Consider the following 19,913-nt stretch of genomic DNA (forward strand, 5'->3'; position numbering starts at 1 on the left):
TAGTTTTTACTTTTTTGGACCACTCACTAAGGAAGCTTTATTCTTTAGATATGAAGGAGAGGGCTCATGTTACCAACTGGGTACTTCAGCCAACCAAGAATGCTCCTAAAATACCTTCCTGGACTCGTTTGGGTTCATCCACAGAATTAGATTCTAACACAACATTTTGGACAGATCTTGTGAGCCTGTGTTTCATGATCCAGATTTCAGATTCCAAATTAAGAAAGTGAGCTGATGGCCATATCAATGTGTAACAAGATACGTGCGAAGCCAGCACTGGCCATTAAATAGTGAGTGATGTGTTGTGAGACTCAGGGAGCTCTCCCCTCCCTGGGCACAAAGGTCCTCTTGTCTTTCTGGGATGGACAGCCTGTTTCTTCTGCTATAAGCGTAGGTTAAAGGTTGGGTTTGTAGGTGCTTGGAAGAGTTTGGAATGGTATCTGTAGTTCAGAGCTCGGGTCTTGGTTGACCTATTTTCTAGGATTGGTCTTGACTTGGGAGCTTTTTCTCCTGGCTCAGCTAGGCTTTGATGGTGTTAGAAATGAAAGAGAATTTTTCTAAAACTAAATTTGTGGGCTAATAGATGCCTGTTTGAACAGTTTAACCTTCCAGTGAGTGCAAACCTAGGCTGCAGGTGATGTGTGGCCCAGGCTGGGGAACAGTGGTCTTGGGCCACCATGTTAGATGTGTTTCACTCACTCACTCACTCACTCACTCACTCACTCACTCACATACTCACATTCTCTACTGGCTATTTAAAGGGGTCATTTTTTCCCATATTAGCTGCCAGAAATTGTTGAAAAGTCTAAAAGACTGGTTCAAACATCATATCAAAAAGTCTCTAAATGGTGGTTTCAGAATGACCAAAAGTTCATAAAGCAGAGCTGTTCGCTGGATGGGAGCCTAGGTTGACGTAACAGCTGATGAACACTAGTGGCTGGAGAAGTGAGTGACATGCAGCAGCACCTTTAAAAATGTTGTAATGTTTTCTGCTTATGTGGGGCTTGTTCTATTTTGACTTTCATTAGGCTGAAGTAGTAAATGAATTGCACATTTTATTATTGCAGGAATTAGAATCCTTTTCCTACTGGTAAGGCTGACTGTTGATGTTTGAGCAGGGATACGTGACTGAATGTTGGTCACATTTACTTGGAAACACCTGCCATCCTTATCAAAACAGAGGTGTTGTGTTCTCTCTTGCTTGAAGGGAAACAGTTTGGATTCTGGTGCAAAGTTGAACTCTGGCAGGTACCAGAATGTATCATTTACAAAGTCCAGGGTGCCTAGAGCCCGGCATTTTGTTTTCTCATAGTTTTCCTGCCTTTGGGAAGTCTTCTTAGGAATATAAGTTGGGACAGTTTCTGTAGCATACTGTGTGTGTGTGTGTGTGTGTGTGTGTGTGTGTCTGTCTGTCTGTCTGTCTGTCTGTCTGTCTCGGGAAGGGAGGCTTATGACAGAAAATGGGGGTACTGGTTAGTGCTCTGTATTGTAAAGTCAGACTATTGGACGATCCAGTCACTGGGTGCATCTGATGGCACTGCTTACCCACGGGCCTTGGCTGTAAGGTCAGGGCAAGACCTGGAAGGCTTAGCAGCTGGTGACTCAGCAGCTGTTCCCCCTGCCTTGTTAAAGCACTGCTTTGAGATTCCAGGTGGAAGCTTTTGTTGCTAGTGCCTCAGTGATTGGATTTGGCGTGGCTGATGCAAGAGACAGAAGAGCCCCCTGGGGTTTATTATTCGTTAGGAACCTAGAATATTGAGGGTGGCAGCCTCTGTGAAGTGAGGTGTCTGTTTCTTTGGATAAGGCTGCGTGCCCAGTAATGCCTTTGTGGAGAGACCAGTAATCCTTGTCGGAGGGGTGCTGTGTGTCTTGGGGGACATGTACGTGCCTGTCTCAGCCTTCGCTGAGAAGTCTGTGCTGACCGAGATCACCACTCTCTGTTGCCAGTCTTCTCCCTGTCCTCTGGGAAGGAGGGGAGACTCCCCATGTCGCCCACAGGGTCTGGCTTGTGTCTGTTCTGACGGACCTCGTGTTCTCTCCCCAGGAAGAGGAGGAGCAGGAGGAGGAAGATGACGACGACGACGACGACGACACAGACGACCTAGACGAGCTGGACACTGACCAGCTGCTGGAGGCAGAGTTGGAGGAAGATGACAACAATGAGAACGCAGGGGAGGACGGGGACAATGACTTTTCTCCCTCTGACGAGGAGCTAGCAAACCTTCTAGAGGAGGGAGAGGACGGGGAGGACGAAGACTCTGATGCAGACGAGGAAGTGGAGCTGATCCTGGGGGACAGTAAGTCCAGGGCCGACCATGGGCTAAGCCTCGGCACCCCGGGAAAGGTTCCTTCCCGGTGCCAGCCCAGCCCACAGGGGCAGCCACACCAGGGTTCTGTGCCCTGTGACTGTCGAGCCACCCCTCTGGCCCGTTGAGGAAAAGCAGTTTCCCATCCCTGGTCCTCTGCGCTCCCATCACAGTATGTAACCAAATGGCTGTTATCGCTCATCTTTAACACAGGCCGGCATGCTTTTTCTGTAAAGGCCAGGCAGTAAATATTTTACGCTTTGTGGGCCAAAGGTCTCAGTTGCAGCCAGTGGACTCTTCTGTTGTAGTGTGAAAGCAGCCTGAGACAGACCACGCTCGCGACTGGCTGTGTTTAGAGGATGAGCCTGAGCAGTTGGAAGGCTAGAGTGTGGTTCCTCCTGAGGGCAGAGCTGGTGCTGTCAAGGACCTGCACCTGCTCCTTTAGAGGCGTCAAGAAATAAAAGGCCTCTTGTGGAGGAGCCCTTTCCTGTCTGCTTTTGCCTACAGCCTCTTAAGGCCAGGGGACAAATGTTTTTGGCTTCTGTTTTGTTTCTTACCCCACCTCACCCCCACCCCCCAATTCTAAGTTAGAAAGAACAAGCTCCAGTTTTTCCCGTAATTTCCCATTAGGACAGGTTTCTGAAGTCAGGTTGTCCCTGACTATGCCAAGGAGTCCTAAACAAACCAGCTAATGGTTCTAAGAGTCCCCCAACTCTGCAGCTGCACCCTGCATGTCGCCAGAGGTTCGGCAGCATCTCTGTGATGTGTGTCACTGTGGACAGTGTCATGCTTGCTGTGGTCCTGGTTCTTCCTGTGCTGCCCCACCTGATGGGAGCTCCCTGTGATGTCTGGCCACTTTTCATGTAGCTCACCTGGCCAGCATTCTCACCACGGTAGGCATTACGCCTAATGTGGTGGCCACTAACCACATGTGGCCGTTACAATTTTAATTAATACAGTTAAAAAACCCAGTTCCTCATTTTCATGTCCACATTTAAAGTGCGCATGCGGCCACCATATTGAGCAGCACAGATAGAGAACACTTAACATCATTCCAGAACAGTATATCGTGCTGGCCTAGGCCCAACAAATGCCACGCCTCTCCACAGATGTTTGGTTTTTAGTCGTTGGTATTTGGTAGGAGAATGAGTGGGTGGGGGGTAGGAGGCAGGGATGGCCGTGTATATTGAAGCATATATATAAAAGATTCTGTCCCCCAGTGACCTGGATCCATTTTCTTGGGGATCAGTCTCAGCAGCTGGCTTAGGGGAGACTGTCTTACAGAAGTTCTCTTGCTTATTATATTTGGACGGAGCTCAGTGGGGCGGGGAGGGAGTGCCTTGTATCTGCCCATCTGCTGTGCACCAGCGTCCATGATTTCCACATTGGAAGTGCAGGTGGTTCAGTGGAGGCCGTGCCTTGGCCCTAGCCATGGTCAGAGAGCCAGATAAGAGGGACTAAGGGGCAAGGGACACATGACAGTATTGGTACAAGGGCAGGTTTCCTGGATTTTTTTGTCACCTGAATATTGACACATGGGGCACAAGTTGTTTTCCTTCAATTACAAGTAATAAGGTTGGCTAGGGGGCAGCTGCTGGTGGGGCTCCCAACAAGAGTATCTTGATTTTTCCATTCTTAATGTGAATCTAGTCACTAAATTTCTATTTGGCTTGTAAACTTACTGCCTTCTTTAGCCTTTTAATTATTTAGTTTAGGAAATTTCTTCTTTATAGCTCAAGAGATAATCTGGAAAACCTTAACTCCATCAGCAATGAGAATGTTACTTTAACTTGGTGGGAAGATTTATGATGTGAAAATGCCATAATAGGTGACAACTTGACATTTTTAGCTTGGGCTCTAGAATTGAGGTGGTGACAAAAGTGGCACCTGAGGCATAGACTCCATTGCTCTGTTTCCCTAGCAACCCACAGACTCGTGCAGAGCAGATGGGGCTTGCTGTGCCCCTGGTTTCCTGATACTCGGCCGACTCGGCCGCACTAATCCTCGAGGGCAGCAGTGCTTGCTCTTTTGGGACTTATGGAACCCGTTGAGGGCATGGTGAGAGCATCGAGACCAGGAAACCATGGCCATGTGCCCTCACCTGACCTTGCAGAGGCCCTGGGTCCCAGAACCCCAGCCCCAGGAAGAGAAGCACCCTAACTCTGAGGTCTGTGTTTCTCTGCTCCCGTCAGTTCTGCCCCCCAAAGCCTGTGTGTGGTAAGAGCAACAGGTCCAGTATTGCATCAACACTGCGCATTTCTATCTAGACCAGCGGTTCTCAACCTGTGGGTCGCGACCCCTTCACAGGGGTCACCGGGTACTTGTATGTGGGTGTATCTGCATGTGGGCCTGGAGACGGATAGAGGAGCGGTGTCTCGGTTCCTAAGACCATCGAAAATATGTGTTTTCCGATGGTCTTAGGTGACCCCTGTGAAAGGTTGAGAACCACTGAGATGGTCTTGGTCTCAAAGGGCCTTTCAGGAGAAGTCCTGACCAGGGGCTCTTGAATGGAGGATGAGAAAATGGCTAAGGAAGGTAGAGAAAGCAGTCCTGCTAAGTGACCACCAGGAGGGGAGTTAGTGCCCAAGCCCTGAAGGTCCCCTCTCAACTCCGCACCTGCCAGTTGCTTAAAGATTGTGTTGTGTCCTCGTCCAGTTGTACCTGCTGTCCTTAGATGCAAGGCAGGGTGAAGACTCTTCGACTCCTAGCAGCTCTGCAGCTCACGCTGACAAGTCTCGGGGGGTGGGTCTGGCTGGCATTGATGGCTCCTGGGGGTACTCCGGAGGTCTCCCACGGCCCGGGACTTGGAGCAGTGCTTGGCTCTGGGGAACAGGTCCCATCTTTCCCTGCTGGCACTTCCTCTGGGAGTTCCTGCAGCAAGGCAGCTGGTGAGGCTGTTTGGATCAGCTGTGTCAGGTATTCTTTCCTTTTTCCATCCTGTTTCCCCTTCTCACCAATCAAGTCATGCTGTGCGTGAGCCCTTTTAGACCCAGGGACACTGTTTTTTCCAGCCATGTCTTTTGCTTATTTTCAGGACTTTCTTGAATCATGGCCATGCTTTTCTTAGTTTTACTTTATCCACTTCAGTTTTCTTCCTAAAGGAGATTGTAGTGAATGGAGGGTTTGGGAAAATGCTTTGTTCTTCCTCAGCTATCTGGGAAAGGCTGATAAGGGATTATGAGGCACCAGTGGCTGTCCCTCTCCCATGGGAACCCCAGGACCTTTGGGCATTTGCAGGGCTCCAGATCAGGGTCTGCCCACTTCCCTGGGGACCTTGTTAAAAGTCGTTTCCCAGCTTCCTGAGACGTGAATCATGGAAATGGGCACCAAGACCTTTGCCTTACCCTCTCAGCAGTTACATGAGTCCTTATGAGCTAGGGACTGTTGCTCTCTTATTTTGGTCAGACATGGCACATCTACCTCATGTTGAGGGTGCTTTTTGCTCCTGCCTAGTTTCACCCCTTAATGGATCCTTCTAGAGGTACTAATGTGGTCTGTCTGTTCACCGCCTGAGATGGTCAAGCAGAGGGCTCATGTGCCACAGACACAGTGCCACCTTCCAGGGCACCACAGCTCCTCCCTGCTGGCCTCCAGGCTCGAGTTTCTAGGCCCTTCTCTGGGCTGTACCCTTTTTGGGAATTTGTTCCCTGGAGATGAAATTCTGAAATTGCAGAAGGAACTTTAGGTTGAGTATCTCTGCCTTTGTCAGGTATGAGAAGGGAGTGGCTAAGGAGTCAAAGAGAAATCTCACTCTTGCTTGGGCTCCGCCTTTCCTCTTAGCGATCCTGGGGGCGGGCAGGCGGGCCTGTGCCCAGCCCTGCCCCTTTGCAGCCATTCAGAGCACCATGGGTGAAAGCTGGATGGGGCTGGGCCTGGTCCCTTTAGGGCCACCAAGGCAGGAAGAACCTCTAGGAATCAGGACACTGCATCGAGGTCCTTTGAAAGGTAAAGCAAGAGGTCCCCAGGGGTGACCTGTTGCCAAGAAATATATTCTCCAGAGCCAGCTCCAGGAGCTAATTGATGTGTTTTCCTTTTTGGAAACTTAATTAGCCTTGCTCAGGCCCAAATGTATGTATACGCAGGTGCTTCCTTCCTGAAAGCTTCCTGTAAGCCTAGTGCATAATCTAGTGTCTCCCTTTGCTTACCTTGCAGCCGACAGCGCTGACAGCTCTGATCTGGAAGATGACATCATCTTATCTCTGAATGAGTGAGGAGCCATCACCACATGGGAGATTCTTGGCAGGCGAGAAACTGAGTCAGATGCATTCAGAACACCTTCCCTCCCCTTCCTCCCAGGGCTGTGCATGGCCTGCACTCAGAGGACTTGTAGCTTAGAGTCCCACTGGGACCTGAGGGCCCTTCCCAAACAGTAACTACCACAGCAAGACAGTGGGTTAGGCCCTAGTCTGCTTCCCCTTCTAGGATGGACATAGCTTTCCTCAAGGAAAAAAAAACCTGTCTCTGGGGTTATTTCACAATATATTTTCTTTGTATAATGTTCTTTACTTAAAGAACAAGAAATAGTTTTTTATAAAACTTAAAAAGAAAAAAAAAGCCAGGCATTTATAGATGAGGGTATGAACTTATATCCACCAGGTCTTGTCCCTGCACTTCATTTTCTATGGAAGAAAATGACATCTAAAGAACAATAGAGAGGCATTTTTACATACGTATTTAAATGAAAAGGAAAATCGTGGTTTCTTAAATTGATAAGGATTAAGAATATTTTATTATAAATATAATATATGATTTTTAACCTGTTTTCGTTGCCTCATATGCTGTCAGGTTAATTTGCTTTCCTTCGTGCCAGAGCTTGTTCGCCGAGTAAATGCCTCGCCCCACGCAGCTTCGTGGTCTGGGCAGCGAGGTCGGTGTGGGTGGGTTCTGTGGAGTTCAGGGAACTTAGGATATGAGTTCACTCCCTCTATTTTTCTTTGTCATTCAGTTTTTAAAAAATCTTTTTTTCTTCTCTTTCTCCCCAATGTGGAAATTATAAATCAAAGGCCTTTTTCTTTAATGTAAAGTGTATTTATTTAAAAAAAATACAAAATAAACTACAAGTCTGTCTTTGTTGATGGCCTTTCCCTGTCCTCTTTTACCAAAGTGGGATCTGTCCCTTTCTTTGCAGCTCTAGCCAGGCAGTAGAGAAGACGCCTTCCGAGAGGCGGTCCGGACGGTGGTGAGGACAGTCTGCCCAAATAAAGCCCTTGGGGAGCAAAGTGCTTAGCCCCAGTGTGTGCCCCTGGTCTGCAGCTCACCCCACAGGGACTGCCTGTAAGACTGCCACACGGGGCTGAGGGAGGCACTCAGGGCATTGGCCACTGTGGACACATCTCTCTGTCCCCGGCTTCTGAATCAAGAAGGCAGCTCTGGATTACAGGTTTGGGGGAACTGGAAAGTTGGGGGAGCTGGAAAGCTAGGGGTCTGGGGACGTTTGGGGGAGTGAACTGGCAAAGCTAAGGAGTGAAAGCATTTGGCCATACCTGTACTGTAGCTGGGTGACTGTACGTTTCCTGAAAGGCAGTGTCATAGGGACTTGGGTAGTTTAGGGGCAGCTGAGGCTTGGTCAGGCTGGTTTGCAGGTATTTCACAGGCCCCTAACACTGGCTTGTGGTTAACCCATGCTGCCACCAAGGACAGATACCTGGCACTTTCACCTTTACACCCATCCCGCCCCACCTTCCCACCATAAATGGGAGGCCCTCGTCCCTTTTTGTCTCTGAGTTTGCCCAAGTAATGGCTTCTCGGTTTTTATTATGTGGGTCTTCTATACAGCTAAAGCCTTTTCTCCCTTAGCTGAGAAGAGGGGACAAATTTGGTTGTGAAGTAAACAAGCAAGACAAGGCAGCTAACACTCACCAGGGGCTGGGAAAGCCCTGCTGGGCTCCGGAGCACCAGTTTGTCACACACTGAAGTGGGCCTGCGCGCACAGGTACCTCGTGGTCCTCTAGAGAGCAGAGGTCTCAGCTCCTAAGTCGCTTCATGCCCCAGCTTACATAGGCTGCTAATACCTAACCAGTAGAATAGTTTGACTCCTGGTGCTGAATGGATTAGAAGAAAACGGGTTAACAGTTGAGAAATAGTAAAAGCACTATGTTCTAGTCATTAACCGAGCTACCGTCTCCCTGAACTCGGCCAGGAGCTCTTGGGAGCACCCCCGGGTCTCTTGGGTGGAGACGGGGACCTCCAACAGGAAAGCAGAGTTCTGGTTGACTTGACAACACGCCCTTACGGACGTGCCTAAGAGGCTAAGGAAACGTCAGCCCTTTCTTATTCTGGGCTCAAGCTCCCAGTCACTTAGGAGGACACATGTAGAACAGCAGCGATGAGGCAAGGACACCTTGGACAGACTCGCACCCCAGGTCAAGGCACCGGATGCCTGCAGTGACATCGTTTTCTGCCCGGGGTAGTCTCAAGCCAGGGCTGGCCACCTGACTTACCCTCACTCGTCTGGCCAAGGCCTTTGAGAGAAAGTCACAGAACCTGTTATGTCGTAAGAGTCAGAGGAAGGAAGTGGTTGAGAAGAGGGTCCAAGGCAGAGGAAGGTCACACAACAGGCTGTGGTTCTTACCCAAATTCTAGTTCTTTGGGGGTCCAGAGAGCACTTAGCCCTGAAGAGGGGTCGACAAGGCAAGGGTTAAATGTCTTCTCCAACTGGACTTTCTGGGTTTCTGTCTGGGAAAACTAGAAGGCATAGTCTTGGGGGTCTGAGCACCCACTCTATGAAGGCAGCTCTGGCCTGTGACTGGCCCTTGTCCAGGATCTGCAGGAAACCCCGCGGTGGGCTTTTAAGCCACCCCTCCCTCGTCTGTTCTCAACAAGGCGAGGCCCACTCCTGCTGCACCCCCGGACTTGCTCAGATACTGGGCAGCGTGGCACAGCTCAAGTACAAACAGGCAAATAAACACGTTTCACACTTCTCTCCTTGTGTAATGTTTTGTTTCAAACATGCTTATTTCTCTCCTGAGAACCAGCTGAAGCCCAGTGAGCAGTGCTTCCCCAGGCACGTTCCCGTTTGTTTTCAATCTCCAAGGTCGCAAAAAGACACTTGACATGCACTGTCCTTGTGGAGAGGCATGTATTCTCCGTGCGCCTGCACTGAGCCCAGCCCCTGCCTCACACGTTCTCTCTGCACACATCCCAGCGGTCGCCTGCACTGCCTGCTGGGGTAGCGGATCAGACCTGGAAAGAGGATGGCATGGCCAGTGGAACTGGGAGTTTCTGGGCATGTGGGGGCTCATTTCTCTCACTGGAGTTTCTGTTCCCCCACAGCCCTGACAGAGACCCTTTGGGAACATCCAAACTGCCAAACATCCGCTGTATGACACTGGCTTCATTTGCCAGTGCTGGCCATACTACCATATCTCACACATGACAGAATTTAATGTTCCTTCAAGCCGTCTTTCCCTCCCAGCTCAAGGATGCTTCTACGCTCCCCCCTCAGCCTGGCTCGAATGGCTGAGTGCGCGCACTGCCCAACACCTCACTGTGATCTCATCTCCTCACGGAAGCACAGCACACCCAGTAGTCACCTTTGCACTGGCAAAGTTACGTCAGAGCGTCTTCCTAACCTGCAGCATCACAAAGTCAGACCAGGGGTTCAGTGTCCCCCCCAAAGGTCTAGTACTCGGACAGGCCAACACCATATTGACACGTCAATTCTGAACAACCAAAGGAACAGCTGGAAATTCACAAACAGGTCAAGTTCAAGAATTAAGGAAAGCTGCCTCCCACCCTCCAGTCTAGCCTTTGGCCTCTGGAGTTGTCCCCAGGAGGCTGAAAAGAGGGGGAGCCTGTGTGGATCCATGGCACCAAGACCCCTTGGCATCAGTATTGCACTGTGTCTCCCGTGACCTCTGGACCATACTGCAGCCTTAGATTGGGCACTTTCTCCAACAGCTGCAACTCAAGCTGACAGACATTTAGGGCAGAGCCATGAAAACCCAGAACGATCACAGCTGCTGGCTACAGGCAGACCTTAGGCACGTTCCCTTCCTTTGCACGGGCTGTTCAGGCTGGCATGGCAGGGGCGAGTGCAAACGAAGCCCACCTGTCTTCAGCCAAGATAAAAACAAACGTGAATACGGTCCTGACTCAGCCCAAAGGGCTGAGGGGCTGACAGCCACCCATGCAGGTATGCTGGTGCCAGAAAGATGACTTAGGGCATTTTGTGCATGCGGTGGGGAAGTCTTCCATCTTTGAGAAAAAACTTGATTAAAACAGGATTAAAAATCCATCCTCTGACAAAGGCTTTACTGACAAACTTTCCATACAGTTAGTCAAAAAATAAAAAAATACAGAACACAGCAGACAGTATCTCGTACACTAGAAAACAACATGACAGGAGTCCCTTCTCATCGCTGTTAAAAAAAAAAAAATCCCAAGAACCTAAGGACTTAGTTTTGGTGGGGACAGGACTTTGGTCCCCTATCAAATGGACCAAAACCACCCAGCAGAGAATTCAAACCAAGGGGGTAGGAGAGAGGCCAGGGATCAGCTTTTAAAATAACTGCTTTTGTGACACAAATGTGGAGCTGGAAAAGACAGGTCCGGGCTAGGCAGTGTCCCTTACTATAACTATCACCATGTGTTCCTCTTCTAGCTTGCCCAGTGTCCTTAGTGCTGACTGGAGGTACTGCTGTGAGAAGTCACAGGGCGGGAAGGCGTACAGCATGCCTGTGCTGTCTCTGCCCTTGGACCCGCCCACCGGCAGGCTGATCACCCCTGCCGCCTGTTTCTGTTTCAAGTAGGAGACCAGGTTCCTGAGAAGCCGCCTCTGTAGGCCTGGCTCCACCGTGGGCACCCCCTCGGTGCCAGGCCCACTGGGGGTCGCCTGCGTGGCCAGCAGCACTGCGTAGCCATTGGGGCTCCCTTGCTTGATGCGTCGCGTGACCTCGTCGAGCTTGGGCTGGTCCAGTCGGAGGCGCTGGGCAATCTTCAGCTGAGTCAGTTTACTCCCAGAAGTGTGGTCTTTGAGGAGACCGCTGATCACCCCCTGGTCCCCCTCTAGGATGTGCATAGATGTCGGGAAGCAGCTGTTTTTCAACACTAGGAGCCCGTTCCAACCCAGCTGCAATGTCTGGGCATACTCTGAAAGATTCTTGAGCTTTTTGGTCTCGTGTTTTGGCTCTTCCAGAGGCTTGGGCTCAGCCTCAGCGGTCCGATGATTGCGCTCGCTCTCGCGTGTCTTCTTCCCGTGGGAAGAGTCCGGAGCCTCGTGGTGGTGGTGGTGGCTGCGCTCCTCGGCCCCGTGTCTGCTGTTGCTGAGGGAGTTGCTGCTTGACTCCTTGGTCCCGTCACTGGAGTGGTTTTCCTTGCGGCTGCGCTCAGGGGTGCGGTCGGAGCCTCGATCGGCCTGCTGCCCACCACCCTTGGTCCTGCTTCGTTCCTCGTAAGGGGAGTGTGCTGTCCTCCCGCGGTCACTGGAAAGGCTCCTCCGTTTCCGCCTCTCCTCCCAGGGCTTGGGCAGGCCCCGGTCCCCGTCTCCTCCCCAGCGTTCCCCACTCCGGCTGCGCACTGAGCGGCTGTAGCCCTCCAGGCTGTTCCGGCGATCAGAGCTTTTGCTGGGGCTGGCCCAGTCCCCTTCCAAAAAGGTCCGGTCTCGGTCCGAGTACAGGAGGTGTGGGGGGGTCCTGTCCCGCACCCGCAGGTCGGCATCCAGGTTTCGGTGCCGGGTGTACCCATCCGGGAGCAGCTCGTAATGCACAGGAAGAGGGGAGGGCTGGTACTGCTGGGGATACCGAGTCTCCTCCGCTTTGGCAAAATCCACGCGCAGCCTGCGGTCTGGACCACCCAAGGGAAAGCCCCTCATTTTTGCACAGGCGGCCTGGGCTGCATCCAGGCTCTCATACTGGATGTAGGCAAAGCTGTCTCCTTTCACATGATCGATGGTCCGAATGCTCCCAAAGCGGTCAAACTCCCGGGCCAGGGCCGCCAGGGAGGTGTTGGGTCCCAGACCACCCACCCAGAGACGGGTGGTGGGGTTGGCCTTGCCATAGCCGATCTTAATGGGGTTGCGGCCAATCACCCGACCAGACATGGCCACCTTAGCCCTGTGGGCCATGTCCAGGTTCTGGAACTTGAGGAAGGCGTACGCGCCGCCCTGGCCCCGGGCCGGTCTTTTGATGACCACCTCCTCGATGATGCCGTACTTCTCGAAGGCCCGTCGCAGCTCCACCTCCGACACGCTGTGGTCAAGGTTCCCGATGAAGAGGTTGCGCGTGGCCCGCTGGTCGTCCTCCGGCATCAGGTCCTCCTCGCACACGGCTGGGTAGCCGTAGGGGCGCCCCCGGTCGTCATACAGCCCGTAGTAGTCCAGGGCCCGCTCGCGAGACAGCCCCACGGCCGCGGCCGCGGCGGCGTCCAGGGCAAAGGCTGCGGCAGCGTGGGCATGGCGGGCGCGGGGCTCCCGCAGTGGCGGCGCGGCGACAGGCGACAGTGAGCGCTGCTTGTACTGGTAGCCGCCGTGCAGCGGCAGGTAGCCGAGCGGGTCGGCGGGCGTGGGCGGCCCTGGGGGCGGCGTGGAGGCAGCGGCGCTGCTGCTGCTGCTTCGCCGGCTGCTCCCGCCGCCGCCGCCGCCGCGCAGGTACACGGGCTCCACCTTGAGCGGGCGGTCGTAGAGCAGCAGCTGGCGGGCCAGGGCGTGCTGGCGCGCCTCGCGCGCGTCCTGCGGGTGCCGGAAGTTCACGTAGGCCACGCGGCCCAGCTCGGGCGTGTGCGACAGGCGCAGGCTGATCTCCCCGAAGCGCTTGAACTGATGGAAGAGCCGGTCCTCGAGGTGCTCCGCAGGCAGCGCGGGGCTCAGGCTGCTGATGAGCAGCGTCTTGTACTCGGGTGCTGCCGCCGACGAGCCGGGACCCGCGGGCTCGGCCCCGGGCGGCGGCGGAGGTGGTGGCAATGGAGACGCGCGGGGTGAAGCGCCCGAGGCGCCCGGGTCCCCCGAGGCCTTGCCGCCGCGTCCCCCGCCGCCGGCGCCCGAGCCCGAGGAGCGGCCGCTGCTCACACGGTGATTCGCGTCCCCGGCGCCGCGGCCGTCGCGATGCCCGCCCCCGCCGCCCCCGCTACCACGGGGTTTGTCGCGGGTCCGCGTTGGAACGGGGTGCTTGGCGCCGCCCGAGGCCTTGTGCGCCGCCCGCCGCCCGCCCGCCTCCGGTTCGCGCTCCCGCGGCCGCTTGGCTGACGATGACGAGCCGCGCCCGCTCGGGCTCGAGTCTCGCTCGCTTTGCCTCTTCATGGCGCCGGCGCGGCGGGCGGGCGGGCGGCCCTCAGGCCTCTCACAGCGGCGGCAGCGGCGGCGGAGGAGGCAGCGCCCCCGGCGCCGCCATCTTGGACAAAAGGACTCGGCGGCGGGGCGGGAGCAGAGCCCAGGGGCTGGGCGTCGCGTTATCAAGCGGCGCCCGCCGTGCCACGTGACCCCGCGGTGGGCGGGGCGAGAGCTGTGCTGGGCTTACGCCATCGGACTGCGCCCCCCGTGCCACGTGACCCCGCGACAGCGGGTGAGTGCGGCCGGGTGGTGAGCTCTGGCGCCACCGTGCGGCCAGCTCGGCGGAGACTCGGGGCTACCTTGAGATCCGAGTCCTAGCGAGAGCCGGGCTGGCTCTAACCTCCCCAGGCCGCAGCATGTGGGCGCCAGGGTCCAGGGCCTTGCCTAGCGATCCCTTTACGTGGTATCGCCCTAGTTTCCGCCACGGCATCTCCTGACTGGGGTCCAGGATTAACAATCCCAAGGATTGGAGCAGGCCGCTCCCTAGGCCCCATCCACGACCCACGACCATCTGCGGGTATCCTTTACGCTCGGGTTCATCTGCAGGGGCCCCCGGAAAGGCCATGAGGTCCATGGCTATGCATGCAGAAGGCGACACCTGTTTAGGCCTAGGCACAGAAACCCGAGACAACAATCCTAGTTTACGGGCCGGGACTAGGCTCCTTGGCACCGGACAGTGGGCTGCAAGGACAGAGCCACGGAGCCAAAGGCAACGAGAAGGCCAAACCCAGTAGTTGCACAAATCGCCACACTTACCTCTCACTGGCCAGGGCCCTCCTGTCCACCTCCAAGGACAGGACCTCTTCTCTGAAGTGAGGTGAGCTGAGCTAGGGAGAACCTGACCCAGCTTCAGCCACAGAAACCGTGTGGCGGGACGCAGGGCGCACCAGCTTTCCCTCCTCCCACAACCGGAAAGCAGCTCCTGAAGCAGCTCTGGCAGGTGCAAAGGGGAAGGCCTTAGAAGAAACACCTGTAACCTGCATGACCACCTGAAATCTGCTTCCCGGCAGGAGTTAACCTTCACAAATAACCGTGGGGTCAGCCCTAGCGTAGTAGTTGGGCTGTTTTCCCTCTTGCCCTATTCACTGTGGCCTGGTGGACATGGAAGCCACGAGAACACAGACCTAGGGTGTTAAGCTGAGACAGCCACATGCTCAGACTTCTGGCTCCAGCTGTAGATTTTCCTACCACCCTTCATGGGCTCAGGTGCTTTTTGGTTTTTAGCAGCCCACCTATTCTCCCGTAGGGAAGTCTTGGCCTGAGAAGTGGTTCACCCTTCCTGCTTTCCTCTCAGACATGGTGCTCCTGAGCACCAGTGGATCCACAGCAGGCTGTAAGAAGGCCCCGTACCGACGGAGGCAAACTGAGTTTAGGAGCTGCACCAATCTGAGGGCAGAGCAATCCCCTGGCAAGCACTGCTTCTTAGTCCCTCCCTCTAGGTGGTCTCTGGGGCCCAAGGATCAGAGTGCTTCCATTGAGCCACAGCTCATGCCGCCAACTGGGTTTCCCAAGCACCAACCTCACAGAGAGCAAGTAAAAAACCAGACTCGGGGACCCTTTGGGGACAAGCCCTGAAGACCTCAACTGTTAAGACTTATCTTGGGGAAACAAAGGCAAAAGGCAGCCTCTCACTGGCTCTGTACAAACCAACTCCTGCCAGTCTTGCAAATCCCCATTAGGCCTCGAGGCTTGGGGCTGACACGAGACCACAAACTCAGATGAGCAGGTAGATGGCCAGATGTGGACAGTGTTTGGCGGCACAGCCAGGTCAAGCGCACCTTCAGAAAAGGGACAGTACTGAACATACCGAGTCCCGCTTGCACTGAGCCCGGATGTAAGCCCCTCCCTTGTACATCAGACTCAGTCCCATGGCTCAGAAGAGCTGTGCAGCCTCCAGCTCCTCTCAAGTGGGTAGGATGGGCACTGTGGGCTGGGGGATCAAGCCCAACCTCCTCCAGGGCTCCCCTCCAGCCCTGTGCAAACCCACATTCCTCAGGCGGTGTCCCACCCTGGTGTCTCCAGCACTGGTGGTTGAGGGACAAACAAATGTGAATATACCTGAAAACGCTTTGTAAACTGGAACACATAAAGTGGTGGGATCTTCATTAGGGGTAAAACCATATTTTAGTATTCACTTTAATTCTCCAAAGACAGCTAGAAATTTTCTTCCTTTAATAAAAAAATCCCACAAACACTTTGAAGTCCTAGAGAAAATCAGCAACAGAAGGAAGTGAATCCCCGCACGGGGGCGCTGGAGAGCCAGCATCATCAGGAAAGCTCCAGGTTTCACACCTGACATTGTCAGGAGCCCGCCTAAAAAATAAATTACAAAACGCTGATTGGGAAAGACACAGCTGAACTGGTTTTTTTTTTTTTTTCCCCTTTGGGGCAGCAGGGAACGGGTGACTACAAGTCAGTCCGTGAACTGGCTGCCTTGGGGGCATATTTAGGCATCAGTTCATTGATCTTCCGGATGTAGTCAGACTTCTCGGCACAGCCTTTGCACGTCTCCCCCCAGTCATCCAGGACCTTCTTCAGTTCTTTAACTCGGAGCTTCTTCAGGTCCACTGTGCTCAGATCGATCTGCTTGTCTGGAGGAGAGAGCAGGAGAGTAACCAGCTGGGTGGGGGTGGCCATGGACCCCCCAATAGTCCTGGGCTGGATCACCCTGCACAGCCAAACCGCCCCTTATACCCCTACACAAGCAGCCCTACTGCTAGGAGGGGGAGATGGTGCTCGACACATACAGGTATGTTGGTGTCCACTGTCCTCAAGAGGGGGAACGGGCCTCAGCCCCTTCACCAGAAAGGCGGGTCTCATGCTGGCAGTGTCTAACACAGATGTGCATTGCTGCCAGGGACGGGGCTGGAGGGCACATGGTCCTTATAGGAGGAATGTGGCTCCCACTCCCCCGAGTGCCTCTTAGTTATGGTGGAGGTCATGTCACTGTAGAATGACAGCTCCAGGGTGACAGAGCAGATAGATCCCTTAGCCCCAATTTCCTAGCACAGGCGCTGGTCGGGCCCTTGAGTCAGCTTATTCTCCAAGACTGCTTGTAGCCACAGAGACCTCAAGCCAACTGCACCTCTCCTAGGGTTTCTTAAGAGACTAGGCACCCTTGACACAAGTGGGCGAACATGTCACAATAAAACATTGGTGCCGTTGACATTTTATGGACGAGGACCACTCATGGCCCCGGCTTTTCCCCACCGGAGACCTACTCAGCAGGAGGGACGCCGCGGCACCCCTAACTCCTGGGCTCGCCTGTTTGGACACAGCACTTCTTTTCCTAATAACAGTCGCTGGCCTTCGAGCTTGCAGCCAGGACAAGCCTATTAAACCCAAGGGATGTCAGACCACATCCCTCCTCTGCCCCAAAACCAACATTCCCAACTTCACCCAGACTGACAGATCTTCACCGACCTGTAAGGCCCACCCGTCATGCCACTGGCTGCCTATTTCCTCTTCCATTAGCTGTCCCCTTGGCTAATGCCCCACCTCCTTCGAAGTGTGCTGAAATGTCACCTCCTCAGAGAGACCTATTCTGACCTCCATCCACCATGATGCCAGACCTGCACCCCCAACCTTTAGCACCACCTACCATAAACAGCTACTAACTCTCACCACAGGCTCTAGTTCATCACCCAGCTGGGAAGTGGACTCCACAGTGCCTGCGCGCAGCGTGCCGTGTTTGTGAAACGAGGCCTGGTCACACTCACCGTACTTCAGCTCACAGATCTGGCTGTCCTTCTTCTTGAGTTTCTCACAGATTTTCTCCACGGGGATGTGGTGGGCCATGGGCTTTGACACCTCATTGATGATCTTGGTGGCTGCATCATCTGTGGCCCCAATGTAGTAGCACTGCAGCAAGAAAGGACAATGGCCTTCAGGAAGTGCCACTTGAGAGCTGTCTCCTCCAAAACACACTGACATCTCCAAACACCTTTCTCTGCCAGGGCCTCCTTTTCCCAGGCCCCGTCCACACGGGCAGTCAGTGCAAACCCCAGGCTCTTAATGCATGCTCGGTCCCAGAGCTGACAGGCACAGGATGAGTTTAATAGTCACCAACAGTCAGAGAGAGACAGACAAACCAGGTGGCCAGGAGGTTCTAGCTACGAAGGCCACAGTCTCCCTCGGGCTCTTGTCCTGAGTTCGGCCCTGGCCTACCCTGTGCACACTTCGTTTTCCTCTGTCCTCACACATGCCAAGCTTGTTCTGGCCTCTGGGCACTCACACCGGCTGTGCCCCTGCTGGGGATGCTCTTCCCCCACAACGATGACCGTTCCCCAGAGAGTCTTGACGACGCTACCTGGCCTCTCTACCATACCATCCTGGTCCATTTGCTTCATGACACCCATTCCTCTGCATCATGCTTGTCTCATTGTCACGTCTCTCCCGACAGTCTCAGCGCCCAGCAGAGTAGGTGCTTAATCAATACCAACAGGATAAACAAATATCACAACTGCAGAGAAAGCACTTCAGTCCCGCATTAGTTCATGGCCAGAACTAACTCAGGCCTCCTGAATAGACAGGTGGGCAGGGCCTTTGTCCAGGCCTGTGAAGAGGGTTAAAGAAAGGCCAGGGCCAGCTGGGGAGGGTTACCGGCTACTCACCAACCGATTCTCTTTGCCTCTTGCTTCGCGGCAGAACTTTATAAGTTCTTTTTCAATAGAGGATGGTGAGAATGTGACATCTCTGTCTTTGAGATCCTGGTAAAATCTTCCCAGATAAGAAACACAAACTGGAAAAAATAAGAAAGGGAGATGCTCAGTAATCACTCAGTTGCACCCCATCGCACCAGGAGGCAGCAATTTTAATAGGAGACACGGAGAGGTGAGTTTCCCTATCACCGGTTTTTCTCAGGTGCCCACGGTTGGGCAGCCCAGCTCCTTGGTACACTCAGGGCATGCGGGGAACAACATCACCCAGTGCCCACAAAGGGGGCTCCTCCCTGCCTCTTCCATGAAGTTTAAACCGAGAACGAGCGTGTCCTTGAGATGGGCTTGTGACCTCATAAATGGGCAGACTGGAGGCCGAAGAGAAAAACGATCCAAATGCTGTTCATTTCCAAATACAACACCGAACCCCGAGGTGCGGCTTCGCAAGCTTACCAGACCCAACCCGGTGCCCACGGCCGCCCTCAGGACTCCCGAACGGGCGCACCTGAGCGCCTCTGCCCAGTGACGGGAAAGGACAAAAACTACGGCGTTATCACAATTTCAGGCCAAGTTTTCAGCACGACCTAGTCCCAACTTTTTCTCGTCGGACCCATGTTTCCTAGGCCCAGGAAATGTTTTCTAGGCCCGGCGTCTGCCTCTCCTCCGTCGGACCCCGCGGGGACCGGCCGCTGCCGCTCGCCGGAGCCCCCGCCCATTCCAGCCCCGGCCCGTCGGGGGTTTGGTTGCGTTCAGCGCCGCACCTTCGCAGTCGCCCGGCCGCAGCGCCCGGCTGCTCGGCAGCACGCTCAGAGCCAGCGCCACCGCCAGCCCGTGCGTGGCCCACATCCTCCTCCTCCTCCACCGCCGCCGCCGCCGCCGCCGCCCGACTGAATAGCGCCCGCCGCGCTGCGCTGCCTCCAGGTCCCGGCCGTGCTCCGTAGCTCCCCATTGGCGGGCGGCCCTCGCGCCCTCCCACACACCACCTTCCCATTGGTCCACGCCCTCCGAAGTCCAGACGGGCGGCTCCACGCTACCCTTCCCCATTGGCTGGTGGCGTCGCCCGCCCTCGGCCCCAGACAGTTGTCGGCCGCTGATTGAAGCAGGGCCGGCTGCAGGAAGCGGCGGCGGCGGCGGCGGAAGCGGCCTGGTCGCCATCTTGGATAGGGGCAGCGGCTGTGGTGGAGGCCGCAGGCTGCAGTGGGACTCGCTGAACTGCCTCGCCTCACCCTGTTCTGGGCCTCACGCCTGCCGGAAAACCCCCGCAGACCTCCCCGCCCAGGGCCCCGACTAGTAGCGCAGGTCTGCGGCTCCGGGATCAGCCGCGACCCAACAGGGCAGGCCGGGTGCGCGGCCGGCCGCCGGCAGGGCTCGGAAGAGGTTTTCTTTGCTTTTCTTTTTTTTTTTTTTTTTTTGGAAACAGTCACGTGGGTCGGGGACCCTGCCTTTGCGGAGCGTCTGCGGCGGCTTCGGCGCTGAGAGGCGTGCTGTGTCGGAATTCCTTCAGCAGCCCGGGCCCCCACGCCTTGAGCCCCGGGCGACCCGAGTCCGCTGCGTGCGCGCTGACCGTCTGTGGGACGAAGGACCTGCCCTAGGAAGGGCTCACCTCCGGCCGGCCGTTTTGGACCTCAGGGAAGCGCCCGGGCCACCACGATGTGCGGCGGCTTCGGGATCAGAAGCCAGCCGCCT

General features: G+C 54.8%; 2 protein-coding genes and 1 long non-coding RNA gene across 3 annotated transcripts; 1 reads left to right on the top strand and 2 right to left on the bottom strand.

The window, feature by feature from the left end:
- Positions 1-30: 30 nt before the first annotated feature.
- On the top strand, positions 31-8,158 carry LOC109377399 (uncharacterized). The gene is made up of 2 exons (XR_002122862.1): positions 31-2,297; positions 6,459-8,158. It is a non-coding gene; the product is annotated as an uncharacterized LOC109377399 (long non-coding RNA).
- A 2,373-nt stretch (positions 8,159-10,531) lies between these two features.
- Positions 10,532-13,679, bottom strand: RBM15B (RNA binding motif protein 15B). Its single transcript, XM_019633720.1, has one exon. It carries the CDS (start codon positions 13,537-13,539, stop codon positions 10,861-10,863), a length of 2,679 nt encoding a protein of 892 aa, XP_019489265.1. The 5' UTR covers positions 13,540-13,679; the 3' UTR covers positions 10,532-10,860.
- Positions 13,680-15,674: 1,995 nt separating this feature from the next.
- Positions 15,675-19,233, bottom strand: MANF (mesencephalic astrocyte derived neurotrophic factor). Its single transcript, XM_019631299.1, is given in 5 exon segments — positions 15,675-16,160; positions 17,289-17,430; positions 18,183-18,310; positions 18,989-19,179; positions 19,181-19,233. Coding segments are annotated over 5 exon segments (684 nt in total). The 5' UTR covers positions 19,219-19,233; the 3' UTR covers positions 15,675-15,975.
- Positions 19,234-19,913: the final 680 nt, after the last annotated feature.

This window comes from Hipposideros armiger, unplaced genomic scaffold (assembly GCF_001890085.2).
Source record: "Hipposideros armiger isolate ML-2016 unplaced genomic scaffold, ASM189008v1 scaffold_18, whole genome shotgun sequence".
Classification (NCBI taxonomy): domain Eukaryota; kingdom Metazoa; phylum Chordata; class Mammalia; order Chiroptera; family Hipposideridae; genus Hipposideros; species Hipposideros armiger.

Excerpts from the sequence above, each read along its gene's own strand:
- RBM15B (XM_019633720.1), bottom strand. The coding sequence starts at position 13,539 with ATGAAGAGGCAAAGCGAGCGAGACTCGAGCCCGAGCGGGCGCGGCTCG.